The sequence below is a fragment of the Dermacentor silvarum genome, chromosome 8, assembly GCF_013339745.2.
Source record: "Dermacentor silvarum isolate Dsil-2018 chromosome 8, BIME_Dsil_1.4, whole genome shotgun sequence".
Classification (NCBI taxonomy): Eukaryota; Metazoa; Arthropoda; class Arachnida; order Ixodida; family Ixodidae; genus Dermacentor; species Dermacentor silvarum.
This window is the reverse complement of record NC_051161.1, coordinates 167,440,078-167,458,911: the sequence shown is the minus strand read 5'-3', so window position 1 is coordinate 167,458,911 and position 18,834 is coordinate 167,440,078. Positions and strand designations below refer to the sequence as shown.

General features: G+C 47.4%; 1 protein-coding gene across 2 annotated transcripts in view; it reads left to right on the top strand.

Annotated features, from left to right (window-relative positions):
- Positions 1-18,834, top strand: part of LOC119461826 (uncharacterized) — a 370,449-nt gene that overhangs the window by 85,445 nt on the left and 266,170 nt on the right. For both annotated transcript variants that reach the window (XM_037723200.2, XM_049672281.1), the window contains exon 6: positions 16,794-16,996. In XM_037723200.2, the coding sequence (XP_037579128.2) occupies positions 16,794-16,996 (203 nt within the window). The remainder of the gene's footprint in view (positions 1-16,793; positions 16,997-18,834) is intronic.

Below are 18,834 nucleotides of genomic sequence, written 5' to 3'. Positions count from 1 at the left end.
CCAATAAGTTCTATCACGGCAAGTCTGCTGCCTGAGAAAGTGACAGTTTTTCTTTTGGCATCATTTCCAGATACCAGGCCATTGCAGATGACCCTGCCACAATGCAGTTGTCAACAGTACAGTTGTTGCAATGTGAGACGCATGGAGCGCACTCTCGGTGAACTTCAGAAACTAGCTATCTGGCTTCAGAACAGAAACCTAAGGCTTGAAAACAAGCTTGACAGTGCCAAGATTTCTCACAGTAGAAATACTGCGTGATCCAAGTAAATGCATGTATTACATCGGACTGCCAAACATTGAAGTTTTCAAAAGCTTACTTGACCACCTAAAACCTCTCGCTAGTGAAATGACATACTGGAGTTCGAACCAGAAAGGCGAAAATGGCCCTCGTGGGCATCGAAAAGATAGCGAAATAGAACATGAGTTTTTTATGACCTTGCTTAGGCTGAGAAGAGGAATATGTGGTGTCGAGCTAGCACGCAACTTCCTAATATGTGAAAGCCAGGTTAGCCGCATCTTCACCACATGGGTGAATCTGCTGCAACGAGAGCTAAAAAATTGACAACACTGCCTCCTCGGGAAGCCTTACAACCGTACCTGCCGAAGTCATTTCGAGACTGTGCTGACACAAGACTGGTCCTCGATGCAACTGAAGTGATAATTCAACTATCATCGTTGCTGAGTCCCCAAAGGCAAACATTTTGCCATACAAACATTACAATACATACAAGGTGCTTTTGGAGTGCACCCCTGATGGGTACATAGCATTTGTTTCCCGCCTTTGGGGTGGGTCAGTGTTCGACACGACGATCCTGTGAAGCAGTGGACTACTCGACGAGTTGGTAGGAGACGCAGTCATGGTGGATAAGGGTTTCACCTTCCCCTACTTCCAAACTGGAGTGACTGTATACCGACCTCCATTCCGTCAGCGCCATCAAAAACAGATGCCACCAGCTGCAGTCCAAGAAACGCGGCGCATTGCCTGTGCAAGAGTTCATGTTGAACGGGCTATTGCACACGTGAAAAGTTTTCGTATACTCGACCGGCCATTCCCAATTTCCATGATTGATATTGCCGATCATGTGTTTCAAGTGTGTTGCTTCCTCAGCAATTACAGGAATCCGCTCATAAAAGGTGAAGCGGCTATTTAAGCACTGATGACAATTTCAGTGCAAAAACAGCTGTTCGGTCTCGTAACCAAAAATTCTAAAAACGCCCGAGTAGTCGGACTAGACCACTTTAGTATACATCAGCATCAAAGTGTGTTTGAACACATCTACAGGAAATTGCTCAGGATGGCTTAAAGAAGTAATTCATAGTAGTTTGTTTTTAGTGACTGCAGATTGTATTAGCTTCCTTCCCAACTTCTGGAGGTAAAGCACTTCACTTTGCAAGCTTTCCTGTTGCTCATAATACCTTTGAAGTGCTTTTAAATGTTCGTCAGCCTCAACTGCCGACACTTTCTGCCCTGCATGGTCCTTGTCGTCCTCTCCCCCCCCCCCCCCCCATTCTGGTTCATATTCTAGGGCACATGTACCGTTTACTTGCGCAAGGATTGCATGATCTGTATGCTCTTCGGAGCACACGAGGTCCACATCTGCAGGCTCTTGGATGCAGGCCCAAGCTTTATCTTCAGGGCAGTTTTCCACAGGATCTTCCATCCTAGGATGGATGGAAGAACGGTGTCTGGGTTGTGTCTCTTCTAAATAGTGAAGAGCTTACTCTAGGGACCTAAAAAGTTATCCTTAGTAACAGAATGTCTCTTGTAATCATGTCTCCTGTATGTGATGTTAACATGGCGAATATAAGAAAACCAGCCAAACCATTTTCAAATGTCTCTTATAACCAAGTGTCTCTTGTAACGAGATTTTACTGTATTAGTGTGTTGATATTTTACTGCTTTGTAAGGAAATAAATTCATGAAAACATTGTAAAATGCAAGTTGTTTCAATTTCAGTCTATTCAGAGAAGGCACACGTATCAGACAAATGAATATTGTCACGTGTGCTGTCCTGTGACATTTTATACAGAGAACACATCAGCTGCCACATTCAAATGGCTTGTGAGATCCTATATTTTTATAATTGGTGTGCCATAAAGGCACACAAGCAGTAGTATACAACGCAGCATCACAAAAACACATGAGCACTAAGCACATCTTTAAATGCCACTATTATGCGCCAAAGAAACACAGGACAAATAGATACAATAAGATATATTATAGCAGGAAAAAATCCTTTTTGCTGGATTCAAACATTTCAAGAATGAGAACTCTGCAGTCGCTGCTTGGAAGTGAAAAGCAGTCGACCTAACCTTAGATCCATGGAAAAGAGAAGTGTTATCACAGCTTGTTCATGACAATGACCAGTATGCTTGTATTTTTATTTTTGAGTGTTCTACTTCATAAAGCTGCATCATTAGCAAGATCATTGTCTGCTTAGGACTCTGTAACCACCCAGTACACCAGATTTCAATCTGCTTTACAGCGGTCGCAGTTTCATCATCATCATCATCAGCCTATATTTTATGTCCACTGCAGGACGAAGGCCTCTCCCTGCGATCTCCAATTACCCCTGTCTTGTGCTAGCGTATTCCAACTTGCGGCTGCAAATTTCCTAACTTCATCATCCCATCTGGTTTTCTGCCGACCTCGACTGCGCTTCCCTTCTCTTGGTATCCATTCTGTAACCTTAATGGTCCACCGGTTATCCATCCTACGCATCACATGGCCTGCCCAGCTCCATTTCTTCCGCTTAATGTCAAGTAGAATATCGGCTATCCCCGTTTGTTCTCTGATCCATACCGCTCTCTTCCTGTCTCTTAACGTTAGTCGTGAGATTTTTCATTCCATCGCTCTTTGTGCGGTCCTTAACTTGTTCTCGAGCTTCTTTGTTAACCTATAAGTTTCTGCCCCGTATGTTAGCACCGGTAGAATGCAATGATTGTACACTTTTCTTTTCAACGACAGTGGTAAGCTCCCAGTCAGGATTTGGCAATGCCTGCCGTATGCACTCCAACCCAATTTTATTCTTCTGTAAATTTCTTTCTCATGATCAGGGTCCTCTGTTGGTAATTGACCTAGATAAACGTACTCCTTTAGAGACTCTAAAGGCTGACTGGCGATCCTGAATTCTTGTTCCCTTGCCAGGCTATTGAACATTATCTTTGTCTTCTGCATATTCATCTTCAACCTTATTCTTACACTTTCTCGATTAAGGTCCTCAATCATTTGTTGTAATTCGTCTCCATTGTTGCTGAATAGGACAATGTCATCTGCAAACCGAAGGTTGCTGAGACATTCACCGTTGATCCTCACTCCTAAGCCTTCCCAGTCTAAGAGCTTGAATACTTCTTCTAAGCATGCAGTGAATATCATTGGAGAGATTGTGTCTCCTTGCCTGACCCCTTTCTTGATAGGTAACTTTCTACTTTTCTTGTGAAGAACCAAGGTAGCTGTGGAATCCTTGTAGATCTTTGCTAAGATATTCACGTATGCCTCCTGTACTCCTTGATTACGCAATGCCTCTATGACTGCTGGTATCTCTACTGAATCAAATGCCTTTTCATAATCTATGAAAGCCATGTAGAGAGGTTGATTGTACTCCGCAGATTTCTCGATTACCTGATTTATGACATGGATATGATCCATCGTAGAATATCCCTTCCTGAATACAGCCTGTTCTCTTGGTTGGCTGAAGTTAAGTGTTGCCCTGATTCTATTGGAAATTATCTTGGTGAATATTTTATACAATACTGAAAGCAAGCTAATGGGTCTATAATTCTTCAGTTCTTTAGCGTCTCCCTTCTTATGGATTAATATAATATTGGCATTCTTCCAGCTCTCTGGTACACATGAAGTTGTGAGGCATTGCGTACAAAGGGCCGCTAGCTTTTCAAGCATGATATCTCCTCCATCTTTGATTAAATCTACTGTTATTCCATCTTCTCCAGCAGCTTTTCCCCTGGTCATGTCTTTCAAGGCACTTCTAACTTCAGCGCTAGTTATAGAAGGAGCCTCTGTATCCGGTTCATCACTATTTTGAATGAAAGTAGCTTGGCTGTTTTGGGCACTGTACAGGTCAGTATAGAATTCTTCCGCTGCTTTTACTGTCATCGAAATTGCTGATGATATTACCATGCTTATCTTTCAGTGCATACACCTTGCCTTGTCCTATGCCAAGTTTTCTTCTTACTGATTTAATGCTGCGTCCATATTTTATGGCTTCCTCAATCTTTCCCACGTTATAATTTCGAATATCCCTTACTTTTTTCTTGTTGATTAGTTTTGACAGTTCAGCGAATTCTATCTGATCTCTTGAGTTGGACATTTTCATCTTCTGTCGCTTCTTTATTAGGTCGTTTGTTTCTTGGGAGAGCTTACCTACTGGTCGCCTTGGTGCCCTACCTCCCACTTCAATTGCTGCTTCTGAGATTAACCTAGTTACGGTTTCATTCATTACCTCTATGTTTTCTTTATCCTCCTTTTTTAAAGCTGCATATTTGTTTGCAAGCTACTCAAGTCATGCTTTCAACTCGTATTGTGACCTGCACACTGACCGGCTCTTCAGGGACCCCAAACGCACGCCGACCACGACTCCTCCGAACGCTCACTCGCCTCTCGCTCCCCCAACCCCCTCTGACGGTTTTTTTTTCTTTCTTTTTTTTCTTTTTTTTATAATTTTTTATAATTTTTTTTGCCACTTTCTCGCTCTCCCGCTCTTGTCCCCTCGTCTCAGAAACCGCGCCTAGCCAGTCAAGCGCGGGCGCTCATTTTCTTTTCAGTCTCTCCCTTTACAGACAGCCACAGCGGACATCGACGTGACGTCACTCCACTAACCCTTTAAAACTAACCCGCCGAGGATGACGAGGCCACCTTTGACGAAGATAGGTCCTCCTATCGAAACGTTGGCCAGCCTTTCTGAGGCACCTTATCCCTGTTTATAATCCTTATTCCTCGTGTGATATTCCATTAGTCAGCCATATTTTTGATTTTGGATCTTGGAAAATGGGCATTTAACTTCAAGCAAGCCCTCTTCTTGATCAATCTTTACAATTCTGTCGGGTGAGGCCGCCAAAAATACATATTCTTCGTGCACATGCAATCCTGTGTTTTTTACTTCGACGTTGTAGCCTCTGGCTTTCATCAGTAGCACATAACATTTCACTGCACAGTCTTCATGCGTCCGCCCATATGCCATTGCTTCTGATATTGCTTTGTCGTTTGGGTAAAGCATGGTCCTCAGCAAACCCTGTGGTTTTGTAACCCGACATACCCTCTTAAATAATGATGCTGTCAAGCGGCCTGTTCTTTCAATAAACCAATTCTTATTGGTGGCTTGTCCGAGTGTGCGGGTGCATATAAGTTGTCTTTCAGCACTTGACACTGCCTTCAAAGATTCGTAGTGGAGATCCACAACTTCTGAGGCATGACTGCTCCATAAGTCGTCCTCGTCAGCAATTTACAAAGGTACTTATGCTGCTGCTGCTTTCGTGGCTAGATCACTTTCAGTTGGGCACATGTACCGCACTGCATGCAGTGTTGGACACGCAGTTACAAGCCTTGCCTTCAGCTTGACAATATCTTCATAACAAGTCACCTTTTGGTTCGGGTTGTAGTGGCGTTGCTGTTTGAGGCATGGTGACTTGTTAATGACGTTCCTATGAAAAGGAATTTCCTGCAAGGGAAGCTTGGGTGCTGGTTTCTTTGCTGAAATGAAAGAATTGAGCATATTAAAGAATTTTTCAATGCACTTTTGGCCATAATCAGCAGAGAAAAAGCAGGCCCCACAATCATATTCTACTTTCCATAACGGCTTAGCATTATGCATGCACCAGTAGCAGGCTGAGCATGCAAGTATGTAGTGATTTTCGACGTTTCAAAAATCATGACCTACAGCTTGAAGCTTAACTAAAGGAATTATTTGGCAAAAAAGTACAGAATAATACAAACCTTCTGAAGGAACAATCCACTTGCATGGCAAGTCCGTGCACGACGGCTTGTTTTCATTTGGCAAAGCCCCCTTGTCGGCAACGGTGAATAAGAGGCCGGCAACGTGCTGGCAGGTCTCACTCAACCTGAAAAAGCGACCAGTATTTTTTACCTAAAAATACTGTGAAGCGCGATCTACCATCCCGCCGTTTTCTTCCAGTGCGCTTTAACATATATACTCAAAAATAGTGCATAACTCAAAAATTCGGGGCGCCCGAGAATGATATGCTCCTCCCGTTTTTTTTTTTATTTATTGACCTTGCGCGACTGTCGATCGCGCAGCATATAATCGCCATTTAACCGCGAAATCACCGAACGTTTCGACAACCGAGCAGCGTCCTGCATTGTTTATTATTTATCGCCCGACCATCGATCATGTCATGTACGCGGCTTACAATCACGGAAATAACCGATGATAGTGCAAGTGCCCAAAGTGCGAGCGTGAACCTTCTACGCTGCTGCCGCGCTGTGAAATATTACAGCGAATCAGAGAGAAGCTGCATTCACATGCACGTAGGTGCTAAAAGCAAGATACTCGCCGGCGCGCATCATATGTTCGGTTCTCTCAAGCATTTCAGGACCATTGTAACGGTCACTGGATCACCGGGACAGGTCAACGCCTTCCCGAAACCGTAGTTAGTTCCCTAAACAGCGATAACCGCTTCAGCAGTCGCGACGGAGGAATGAAGCGTTGCTGGGGCAAGCTACTCCCCAGAAAGTTTGGAAAGTAACAAATAATGCGGCACAAAAGGTTCTGCTTTGCGTCACAGCTAGCTGATTTTCGGAGCTTTGCAAATGATAGCCTGAAAAAAAAACAGCGCAAAAAAAAAAAAAATGGACCCGAGAGAGCGACACGCACATAGCGCTGACTTGCAACAGTTTCTCTAACTTCTCCAGTCTATAAAATGATAGCTATTCGGCAAAGTCCCAACGGTTCAGCGCGTCTATATTGCATTTTCAAAAAACAGCTGAGTAAAAAGTTTCTTACCCTGCAACACATTCGCAATGCGCTCCAGCGATGTTGCCCGAGGCTCGGAGGTATCATGGCGACACAGTGTACACACCTGCTCTCATAGACGGTTTGCACGCCGCCCGCACAAGGCCGAGCTTTGCGTCAGCGGTACTGACGTTCAGCATAGCGTTCATCACATACCCTTCTTCTTTGAGAGTTCAGCCACGATGCGCTTGACGCACACTGTGTGTAACTGAGTGTAAATACCGCCAAACACAATCGCTACTTATCGTACACTGCGACAGGTCTGTTGTCCATCCGTTCACTGAAAATGCGAATGGTATCGGGTCTTCTTCAATCATACTGTAAGCATATGATCCTCGCTAGCGCAGGGCACGAAAATACACTTCGCAGAGACACAAGTTTTACGTCTTCGCAAGCACGAGGAAAGCCCATCCACAAAGTCAATGGCGTTGCTACTCTCGACAGTTCTGAGTTTTCCAAACAGATAGCCTCGCACCCAAAGTGCTGCAGCTTTCGGTGATGCGCTGTAGATGGCGCGCGTTTTCCCGCAAGTTGCGGATTGTCTAGTACTTTCTGGGAGACACGCGGGCACCAGGGATTACTCTGGAACCTTCGATGACTCATGAATAAAAGCCGACGCGTTTCACCGCTGAATAGATTTCCACGATCGCCGACTGTGTTTGCCGCTATCGTCGTGCTTCGAGTGTAGCATGCTTTTGTGGGTGCAGGTTCGCCCAATAAAGAATCAGTTTCGTCATACACAGTTTTACGACTGTTTCCTTCACCGTCACTACTACGTGACACTATAATATGCCGCTGATGCTCTGCTCAGACTACGCTCTACAATCGCCTTTATTGCCGCTAGTAAAACTGCGACCAGTAACTTCGGCGATGCAAGACTTGGAAAAACGCGCCCATACCGCTAGAAGCGGCGACAACGCCAAAAGCACACCATCCGGTGACTTCATATTTTGATAGCTGAAAGGACACATTCGTTTCTCGACTTGATCGCCACGTGGCGCGCACATTTGGCGTCAACTAAAGTCCTAAATAAGAAAAGTACCGCCATCCTTTGATCAACGCCACTTCTCGGTCTCCTGTAGCTCCGATTGGACGGGGATAGCGCGCGCTTTCATTTCTTAATATTTTTTTTTCCGCCTCAGAGCCATGTTTAAAGTCACCCTGCGCAGCCGCAGTCGTTGGCGGCGGTGGCGGCGTGCGCCCAGCCTGAATAATGTCTCTGTATATAAAACCCCCATATATAAAAAGTAGCGTCACGCTTTGAAGAATGCCGCCGCCTCCTCGCGCAACGTTTAAAGTATCTATAAACGTTGTCCTCGCCAGCCTGTCCGAGGCCGACGCTGCGTCGGTACTGGCCTAATGGCATCACGTGGACCGTCGCGCCACCGGGCGGCGTATTTCTATTTGCGCCCACCTACAGCGCTCCACCGCTGGCGCCACCCTGCGCCGCTCGCGCGTACCGCGTTTCTAGGTGGTTGCTTTCGCCGAGGGCGCTCGAACGCAATCATATGGTTTGCATGAATGCAAGTTCTGAAAGCGTGTTTGTGTGGTTGAGTGGTTAAGGCGCTCGCTCCAGGACTATGGCGTACGGGGGTTCGATTCCCGCTTTGGCTAGAGTTTTTTTTTTTTTTTTTAATGTCACGCTTTTTCTTTTTCTTTTTCCTCTCTGCCAGCGCGGTCAGTTGAATCCCGGTGCCACGGCGGAAGCAGTGGTGCCGGGCGCCGAGGCGAAGCGGCGGTCGTTGGGGTGTTGCTACGCTGCGCTCCGCAACACCCCAAATAAAAAAATACTGCTCCAGTCAGGTAGACTCCTCCCTCCATGATAGTGAGATTATATTTGGATCGTCAAAACAGTGATGCGTTTATTTAGGAATACCACCGATCCCCTAACAGCAGGCTAGTCACCACCAGCCCAACGTGTTCTCCGTCAACGCCTCCTCCGTTCCAACGGCGGCGGCTAGAAACATGGTACGCGCACGCGGCGCAGCGTGGCGCCAGCGGTCGAGCGCTGTACGTGGGCGCAAATAGAAATACGCCACCGGGCGCTGGCGGCGTTTGTTTACGATCACTCTCCATCGCCATTTTCGCCCAAGAAGCGTCTACCGACTAGCGAGGAGCACAACGATAGCGGCGAACACAGTCGGCGATCGTCGAATCTGATCAGTGGCGAAAGATAAACAAGTGCACGTGTTTCAAGCGGTGTAGGCGGCGCAACGGTCGAAAAAGGAGCGCGAAAGAGAGGAGAAATGAGGAGGAGGGAAGGCGGAGGAGGTGAGTGTCCGCTACTTTTTATATTGAGGGGTTTTAGCGCCAACCACTTCCCTCCTCCCTCGTTCCACTGTCGCGCTAGGCGCGGCCAGCGCGATCGGAGCGCGATATCGACAGTGGCGCCGCCTACGTCGGGCCTGCCGTGGCAGACGACAGATAACGCGCTACCAGAGGAAATCCGCGGAAAACTTCGATCGCGTCCTGCGGAGCAGTTTTTGACGCGCGATTTTGCTTCGTCAGTCAGTAACTGGCCTTAATAATGCCGTTTTGGAAGTAGCAACGCGACGATGCGAGACGGCGCAAATACCAAGTGTGCAGCAAGCATTTGCGCTCGCCGGATGGTAAACAAAAAAAGCATTTTGCCCTCGCCTTGTCGGTTGCGGCAACTTAAGGCGCAGCAGCATGCCATCGCAACAAAGTTCTTGTCCCTAACACGTTTGATCCGTTTGTGCGTACAGCACTTTCGTTGCACAGCCCCGAGAATGGCGGCCGGAGCGCGCTGCAATGAAAAAAATATATATACAAAAGCACAACGCCTGCTTATACGTGACACGGATTGGCCAATAGACAAGCGGAGGAGGCCGGGGCGACAGGAGGCGGCGAGGAGGAAACGGCGGGGTGAGCGCGGTGGCGGCAAGATCTATGAATGGCGCTACTTTTTATATATAGGGGCTTTACCTACATAGTAAACGTACCGCCATCTACTCTTTCCTCCGCCGTCTCCTCTCCTAAAGCGCTTGTTTTTGTCTTTACGTTTTGCTTGCGAAAGCAAGTCGACGGTGGCTCCCCTAGAAAGTCTCGATGGCTTTATTTTTGGCGTTTTTGTGAGAGCGCGCCTCGCCGCCGACCCGCGGGAGTTGGAAAGCGTGACGTCACGACACCCTCGTCGGATAGCCAGCCGGCCGGCTGCGGTCATTCGAAGCGCGCCGACGCCACCATCGCGATCATGGATTCGAGTTCTGGTGCCTCTAGCAGCGATGAGTACACGTCTGAAGACGAGGACTATTCCAACTTGGCAAGGCATATTACCGCTTACGGTTACGAGACTTCCGGGTCAAGCGACGAAGAGCAGGCGGCCGTGGAAGTGCCGGTCAGGTTTTCGCGAACCGTAGCGCGAAGATTTCGCTCTCGCCAGACACTTGTGCAAGAATTATCAGATGCGAGAGCATCTTATGCTCGGGGCAGTGTCCGTTCTGCGGCGTACACACCCATATTGCGCATGCGCAACTCTCCCTCATTGTCCCCTCCTACGCAGGTGTGCGCTCTCCTCCTCCCCTCTCCCCCTTTCCGCCACAGGTGCGGCGCAGCAAATCATTGCATATAACTCTCTCTCACTCTCTCTCTAAGGGTACGCCTGTAGGCGGCGCAAGTGTCGCGGCGCAGTATAAAGCGCGCGTTCGCTGTGCTTCCGTCATTCTCTCTCTGTGCAACGATGTGCGAAACGCCATGAACAACGTCGGCGCTAGTTGCAGCGGCAGTGCCACCGCCGCGGAGCAGAAGAAGGCTCGGGAAGCCGAACGTAAACGTCAGTGTCGGCAAGCGGACCCCGAACTTCGGAGTCCGCTTGCTATCGGCTCTCTCACTATAACTTTCATTGGGTTGTGTTGCCAAGTGAAACGAAACGGAAACTCAATGCGCACCCCCCGCGGTACTTTCACATCCCACCATGGATGTCCGTAGGAGGGGGATGATGTGATATTTTTTGCCATTTCCTCTGTAAACTTGCTTTTTCAAGAGCGCACGCAGGCAAGGCAGCTGCGGGGTACTTCAGCACTGCGTGGATGACTGAATATGCCGTCGGCGTGAGCAACTGCTTTGAGGTATCAGTACCCGAGACTCTCACGTCCACTTCGCCAGCTGCCCGACAGATGGCAGCACCTGTCTGGCGTTCTCCCCAGTTTTTCCCGCTTTTAGCCTGTGGAGATGCAGAGCAGCGTGTGTGTCTGCCCCACTGCCATGTAGGACTGATCTCGTGAGTCGCGCTCGCGCGCGCTAGCCTGTTATTATTTCACTATGTTTTGCCAACATTTTTAAAGACATTACTGCCTTCGTGCCCCGCCTCGGGCATCTCGCCCCAGCCTCGCCCTCACACTGCTCAAGAAGGCTGCAAGTGAACGAAAACAGTACCAACATCTATTCACCTCCTCTTTTCAAACGTGCAGCTGATCATTTGTGCCTTGCGTTTTCGTGAGAAGAATGATGGCACAGCGTCAGGTTTTAGGCGTTGCCTTTTGAGCGGCATGCCGAGGCTTTTCAGCGCAGCCGGGCTGGTCCCATAATCATCGTCGACAAAGTGGTCCGCAGAAATGAAGTCATTTTTAGAGGTCTCCAGGCTGGGCATGATGGCCGACAGGCAGGTATCCAAAGCTTACGCACGTTCTCGTCTCTGGGAAGCGAGTGCGATGGCGTGTCACGAGCGACGATGCTGTTATAACAACAACGTCTGGGCATTTCCTTCCGCCGCGACGAACGCGTTAATACCAAGCGACGACCGCGGGAAGGCTCATGTAAGGCGCACCACCTGCGTGGAGCGCCGACGGGGATAATGTTTCAGACGGACAACGTGCGAAGATTGCCGAAAGGGGTTAAACAAACGCTGCAAGGGACCGACACCCCCGGAAACACTGCGACGGCTGTGGCCTACCTTGGCCGCGGCACGCACGCGGGTGGGTGTTATGTCAAATTTCAGCTTCTGCCGGCGGCCGCTTGGAGGCAAGGTGCAACAGAAAATCCTAGTGTGCCTCGATGCCAGCGCCGCCGTTCAGGGTGGAGACAACCCCGCTGGCGCCGCCATATTGAATCACACGAGCTCCGACTCAGCTACGCTTGCGTTCATAGTGTTACTCGCGGCGCACTTCCGTGTGCTTTGCCTTCATGAGGATTTTTTTATCGGTATCGCATCTGCACATCTTTATAACCAATAGCCGTTAGCTCGTCGAAGGTCGAAGACGTAAATGTATGGCGTCGGGAACATGCCCAAAGTTGCCTAATTCAATCACATTTAATATGCCGTGTGTATGTTTGAAATACGCACTATTTTTTTTTTTTTTGTAGCGTTAGCTACACTGGCCTAGCCAAGCCCGTTTCGCGCGGCACATCAAGAGCCGTGCTGCGCATGCGCAAGGATCAGTGATGTCACACAGCTTGCGCACCGGAGCCGCCGCAGCCGGCACCTCTCGCGCACTCCGCCGCCGCCGCCGCGACTCTCCGCCGCCGGTCTGCGCATTCCAGAGGAGTGACGTCGTAGCCGTGGTAGACGCGCTGGCGCCGGCGCGCTCGCTGTGCAGTCGCCGTCTGACACTGCGCTGGAGCCGCTGCGCTTCTGACTGGCGTTTGCCAGTGTGGTATAGCCATGGAGAAGGAGAGCGCAAATGCTGCTCAACAGCGCAGAAGAACGGAGAAGCTTGACTCATCGGATCCCGAAGTAGTTGCCTGGAAATTAGCGGTTGAGCGTAGGAGGAATGAACAGAAGAAGGCTAAACGTGCTGCGGAGACACTGGAGCAAAGGGACGAACGTCTAGCAAAGCGGCGTCGCCAAGAGGCTGAGCGACGTTCCCGACCACCCCTGCAGCAACAACAAAACGCCGTCGATCACGTCAAGGCTCACCGATCGACTGAATATACTGTGAAACTCAGCGAAAGCGCCAGTGCGACTCGGACCTTCAGCTGAACCTTTGCTAACGCTACGTATATCCTGGCATAGCCGAGCTAAGCCACACACAATTTTTTTTTTTTGCGCTTCGATGCTTGGTATATAAGGTTTGCAACCCCCTGTGTGTGGAAGTTTTTCTTTTTCGCTGTTGTATTTTGGTTTACACGTCACGCCTCCTTTACCGTAGCCAGCCACTCGCACACGGCGGTTAGTTTCCCTTGCGTTGCGCGTGCTCTTCGCGTTCGTTGCAATCATTTGATGATATTGTTACGGGCCGCCTCCTTGCATTAAGGAAGACGACGATCGCCGAAAAACGCTGCGCGTGTTCAGCCATCTTGGCCATCTCTGCCAAAAATCCCTGTAGATAAATACTATCCCTTTTTCGTCTATTTGACGCCCCGTCACAATATCTACGCGCAATTTTGCTGACATGATTAAGCTAGTGTAAAAATAACTGCGCTGTGAAAATAAAGTTTAGTTAGTGCTGTAGAGAAAAATGTAACGTAACTTGTCTGTGTCAATCTTGCGTAGTACACACAAGAAACCAAACGATGCACAAAATACATTTACTTAGTACAGTCAATCATGAAAGAGATATGTACATGAAAAATATGTGTGGCGCCTGAAGGTTATGTTGAAAGACGAGATTAAAAAAAATCGCAAGGTAGGCTCGACACACACAATTCGGGATAGGGAGAGTTTTTTTTTAATTTATTCATTACATGGGGGGGGGGGGGGGTCAAGTGAGTACATCAACGTTATTACACACAATATAAATCGAAAACAAGAATACAAACAAGAAAACGCAACCGCGGGTAATATTAAGCTATCCAGCCAGAATACATCAGCTACCATCGAATACGTCGCATCAGCCAAACACATCGATGGGGAGTACAGAACATTTTATAAATAACCATTAGAACACTGATAACTACATTGAAAAAATAAACAACACTGCATACATATCGCGTAAAAAAACCGTAAATGAAACTAAGACAGTCAAATACAGATTAGCAATGTTTTTCACTTCGAAAATATAGTCCAAGATGATGTAGAGCTGTTGACTTTAACAGACGGCACCCGTCCTGTCGATTTCCCTCGTACTCGTCCTCTTCAAAGTGTTTCTAAGTACAAGTTAAACAACAAAAGTGATTATTGATATGAAAAGTTGCCTTGTAAATACAGAGAACCCATTACAGTGCTTAAAAATAAATTTTCGCAGAAGTAATGCTGTATTACCTCGCTTCACACGTTTCGAAGAAATGCACAGGCTACAACAAACACCATGCCAGAAAGCGCCGAAACATTTTGGTCCCATGATGCCCCTTAGCTCTACTACACCTAGGCATACCGTGCACAGGCATTTAAAGACCGTCACAGTACCCACTACGATCGGGAATGAGCACGAATGACCATAGGCTTACTACAAATGCAGGCTGTTTCAGCGAACACTTTCAAAACTTCTTAAAGGTTGCCTGTGGCAGATAACACAATTCCAGTTCATGAGCTGGTATACTCGAAGAGGCGGACATTACTTGCACAAGAAATTGAAATGCATAATCGAATAATTTGCAGAAATTCTCGAATTATATTTTTAATCAATTGCCTGATGGCCCATATTCCAATTTACAAATTGTAGCCGTGGAGTTTGCAAGGCACTTGGAACGAATTCTCGAGATGACACCAGTTTTGAGATATTAATTCCCGAACTTTGCGGAGAAATGCATTGCCGTTCCTGTTAATTTTGTGCTTCAATGCATCAAGCGACGTTTTGTTAAGAACTTAATGGAACGCCAATGCATTTCTCCGCAAAGTTCGGGAATTAATATCTCGAAACTGGTGTCATCCCGAGCATTCGTTCCAAGTGGATCCGCCTTGCGAACTCCACGGCTACAATTTGTAAATTGCAATATGGCCCATCAGGCAATTCGTTAAAAACCTAATTAGTGAATTTCTGTTAATTATTCGATTATGCATTTCAATATTTTGTGCAAGTAATGCCCGCCTCTTCGAGTAGACCAGCTCATTAACTAGAATTGGGCTATCTACCACAGGCAACCTTAAATAAATTTTGAAAGTGTTCGCTGAAACACCCTGTATATGCGTCTAAAAATCAGCTATATAACGTAACAACCTGAGATCCGCATGATGTCTGCTGAGAAATCAGAAAATCACAATTCTTCGCTTGCCACGTACACAACAGCCGCTCTCCCCAGAAGAAGCACTGTGTTCTTTAGTCCCAAATAACCAGTAGCGAAAAAAAAAACCTAGGAAAAAAAAAAGAAAAGGAACAAGAGACACACGATGTCTGTTTCCCGTGAAAAATTAAAATAGGTGGTTTACATGACGATTTGTAGCTAATGTAAGACTATTTCGCGGCGAAGCATTTTCGTCAGTCCTTAAAATAAGGGTACTACTCGCATAGACTGCGCCGATCAAAACGGCAAAAGCCTATGCGACGCGCGCTCGCAAACCATAGGCTACTCAGGCAGCATCGGTGCAGTGCTTAGCTCGTGAGCGAACGTAGGTACGTGAGCGAGGATCAGAGAATATTTTCTTATTTAAATGAAAAACACGGTGCGATAGTCTAAACTTTCTAGACACTTACCTCGCAAATGTAGGAGCTATCCGTTGCCTTCCAGTGATACCACTTGGGCTTCCCATCTCTTCCTTCGCTCTGGGTCCCGGGGGAAGCGTAAACAACGAAGCCCTTTACGCGTCGATCCGGTGCACTTGGGAACACAACAGCCCGTCATGTCGACTCGATGCAATTGACAAGCTTGTCATTCATGCGGCTGAACACTGTCCAGCAAGTAGAAGCGTCAGCGAAGCATCCGCGCGCAGTGTGTCTCGAACTAAGCACCGGCACCAAGCACTCGCAATCGCTCGCTGTGATTCAAGATGGCGTCGCAACGAGAAAGCGGCGGCGCGGGGTCGGTCAAAGGATGGCACCACCCTGAACGGCGGCGCTGGCATCGAAGCACCCTAGAAAATCCCCCCCCCCCCAAAAAAAAAAAAAAGATGTTTCACGTTCTTTTTTCAGAGCAGCTTGTTGTATTCGTCGTTTTCAACAGTTCAACTTTTGTTCCGACGCAAAAAACCACCCACCAACTTTTGTGTCCGTATCCCTTTGTATCCCTTTAATGAAAAAAAAAGCATACGTAAGCAAAAAGCCCGATTGCAACAGATGTAGTCCCTGATTAGCTCAAGCACGCTACGTAACTATCGAGTGCTGTCCCGTTTCAAAAGGGCTGCCAATAAATCATCATCATTATCACCCTTTTATTCCCGCGCTTATGCCTACTTATCTTTGCCAGTGACTGTTTTTCACCGGCTAACAAATGTTAAAGGTTATCGCTAAGCGCAAGACGCGTCTTTCTGTAACGTAAGTTTCTCGAATGCTATCGCTGGTTCTATCTGTTGTCTATGTTGTTGCCGAACTTTGTGTAATCAGGTCACATGCGGGCCGCTAATAGTCTTGTACATTACAGAATGCGCGCGAGTACCAGCGATTACGCTGGAATCTACGCGGAGTCATGTATATAAATTGCGTACGGGTCTGAACCGTGGATCAGGTTTTCGACGACTAACGATTGAACTCGCCGCTTCGTTGTGCTGTGTTGCTTGTTTTTCTGTGCACATATCAGTTTTCGTGACCATAAAGAATTAGTTTTCATAACTCGCAGTTGTGCCACTGTCTGGTTCTTCACCACCACTACACTGTGACAATATATTCACATTCAATGCAATTCTACATCCTTTTCTAGAAACGAGAAGCCGGAACATTTCGAGTGCAATAACTATATTCAACCATGCTTGACCAGAACCATGCAGCGGACTGAAGGTCCAGGAAAGTCCATCTGCAACATTCCTTTTCTGCTTTGCAGGCCCGTTTTGTGCTAGGCGAGGCACCGGGATTCTCTTCCATTCTGGGCTTTGCACTGATCGACCCGAAGCAGTTCCGCGAAGTTCCTGTTCCCGACCCCAAGAATATTATTGCGGCCCTGAGCTACACCTCGGGCACCACTGGTCTGCCCAAGGGCGTCGAGATCACGCACTTCAGCTTTGTCGCTAACATGGTGCAGTCCAAGTAAGCACTGAGGGAAGGGTAGGGAAAACGTCTTCATTTTAACGCCAAATATTTGTCTCCGGCCATAGGCTGATCCCGCATTTCTCATATCATGAAATACAGGTCAGAAGCTATGACATATTACAGGAGTAAATGAAATTGGGGGCCGTGAACTGGAAGCCTCTAGGTGATATTATTCCTCGACGAAGAAGCCACCTTCCAATGAAAATCGATCGCTTCGTCTTTGCGGTTGCACTTTGGACGGGGTAGCTTTTCCTGTTGTTCCTCAGTCCTAGGGACGTTGTCGCTAACGTTCTACGATATGCGGTGTGTTGTGACGCCAGTCGCTCCCTCCTCACATCACTTTCTCCTCTCTCGTTAGGAGGGGTGGGATTGTGACGGAGCACGATGGGATTCGGCCTCCTGCTTTTCGTCGTTCTCGCTCCCGCGCTACTTGAAGGGAGGGACAACGTGGGATAAATTCCGCCTTCACTCTTACCTTGGGGAAGTGTCGTTTCATTTCCTGACTACGAACTGACAAGCTCATGAGCGCCTCCATCTTAAGGTATTCCCACGTGCGCTTGTACCCGTTCTACGCTAACGTACACTGCCTTTTCATTTTTCAGTGGGTATGTGAATGCGCCTAGCTAGGGATAACATGTTATCATCATCAACATCATCATCATCAGCCTATATTTTATGTTCACTGCAGGACGAAGGCCTCTCCCTGCAATCTCGAATAACCCCTGTCTTGCGCTAGCTGATTCCAATTTGGCCTGAAAGTTTCCTAACTTCATCATCCCATCTGGTTTTCTGCCAACCTCGACTGCGCTTCCCTTCTCTTGGTATCCATTCTGTAACCCTAATGGTCCACCGGTTATCCATCCAACGCATTACATGGCCTGCCCAGCTCCATTTCTTCCGCTTAACGTCAACTAGAATATCGGCTATCCCCGTTTGTTCTCTGATCGACACCGCTGTCTTCCTGTCTCTTAACGTTAGTCCTAAGATTTTTCGTTCCATCGCTCTTTGTGCGGTCCTTAACTTGTTCTCGAGCTTCTTTCTTAACCTCCAAGTTTCTGTCCCATATGTTAACACCGGTAGAATGCAATGATTGTATACTTTTCTTTTCAACGACAGTGGTAAGTTCCCAGTCAGGATTTGGTAATGCCTGCCGTATGCACTCCAACCCAATTTTATTCTTCTGTAAATTTCTTTCTCGTGATCAGGGTCCCCTGTGAGTAATTGACCTAGATAAACGTGCTCCTTTACAGACTCCAGAGGCTGACTGGCGATCCTGAACTCTTGTTCCCTTGCCAGGCTATTGAACATTATCTTTGTCTTCTGCATATTCTGCATAGCTAGGGATAACATGTTATGCACCTTTTTAAATTTCCTCAGTGTCCTTGAGGAGTTCGTATTGACGGCGAAGAAATGGGCGAAGGGCAAAGTCCTAAACAAAAGAGTATTAGTAGTCGTTTATTGAGGAAAATGACTCTTATATAAGAAGCAGTGTCGCTCGCCTGTGGAGCTCAGGGAAAGGAAGTTTTTTGAAGTAATAGGTTGCTATAGCTCGTTCCTCCACTTTACCCTGTATAGGTATGTTTCTGTGTGGCTGTTTATTTAACCTAGAAGATTACTTTGACTTCGGCCTATATAATGTATATATATATTGCTACACGCTATATATATATATATATATATATATATATATATATATAGTGTAATGAAGAGAATGACGCACTGAGGCTCCCGTGCTCGGACTGCGGGCGCGGGCAGACAGGGAGGACGACGAAGAGAATAGAACAGCCGGCCCAGTGAACGGGTGCGGTGTGTCTGTCTCCGTGATTTCGTTACAA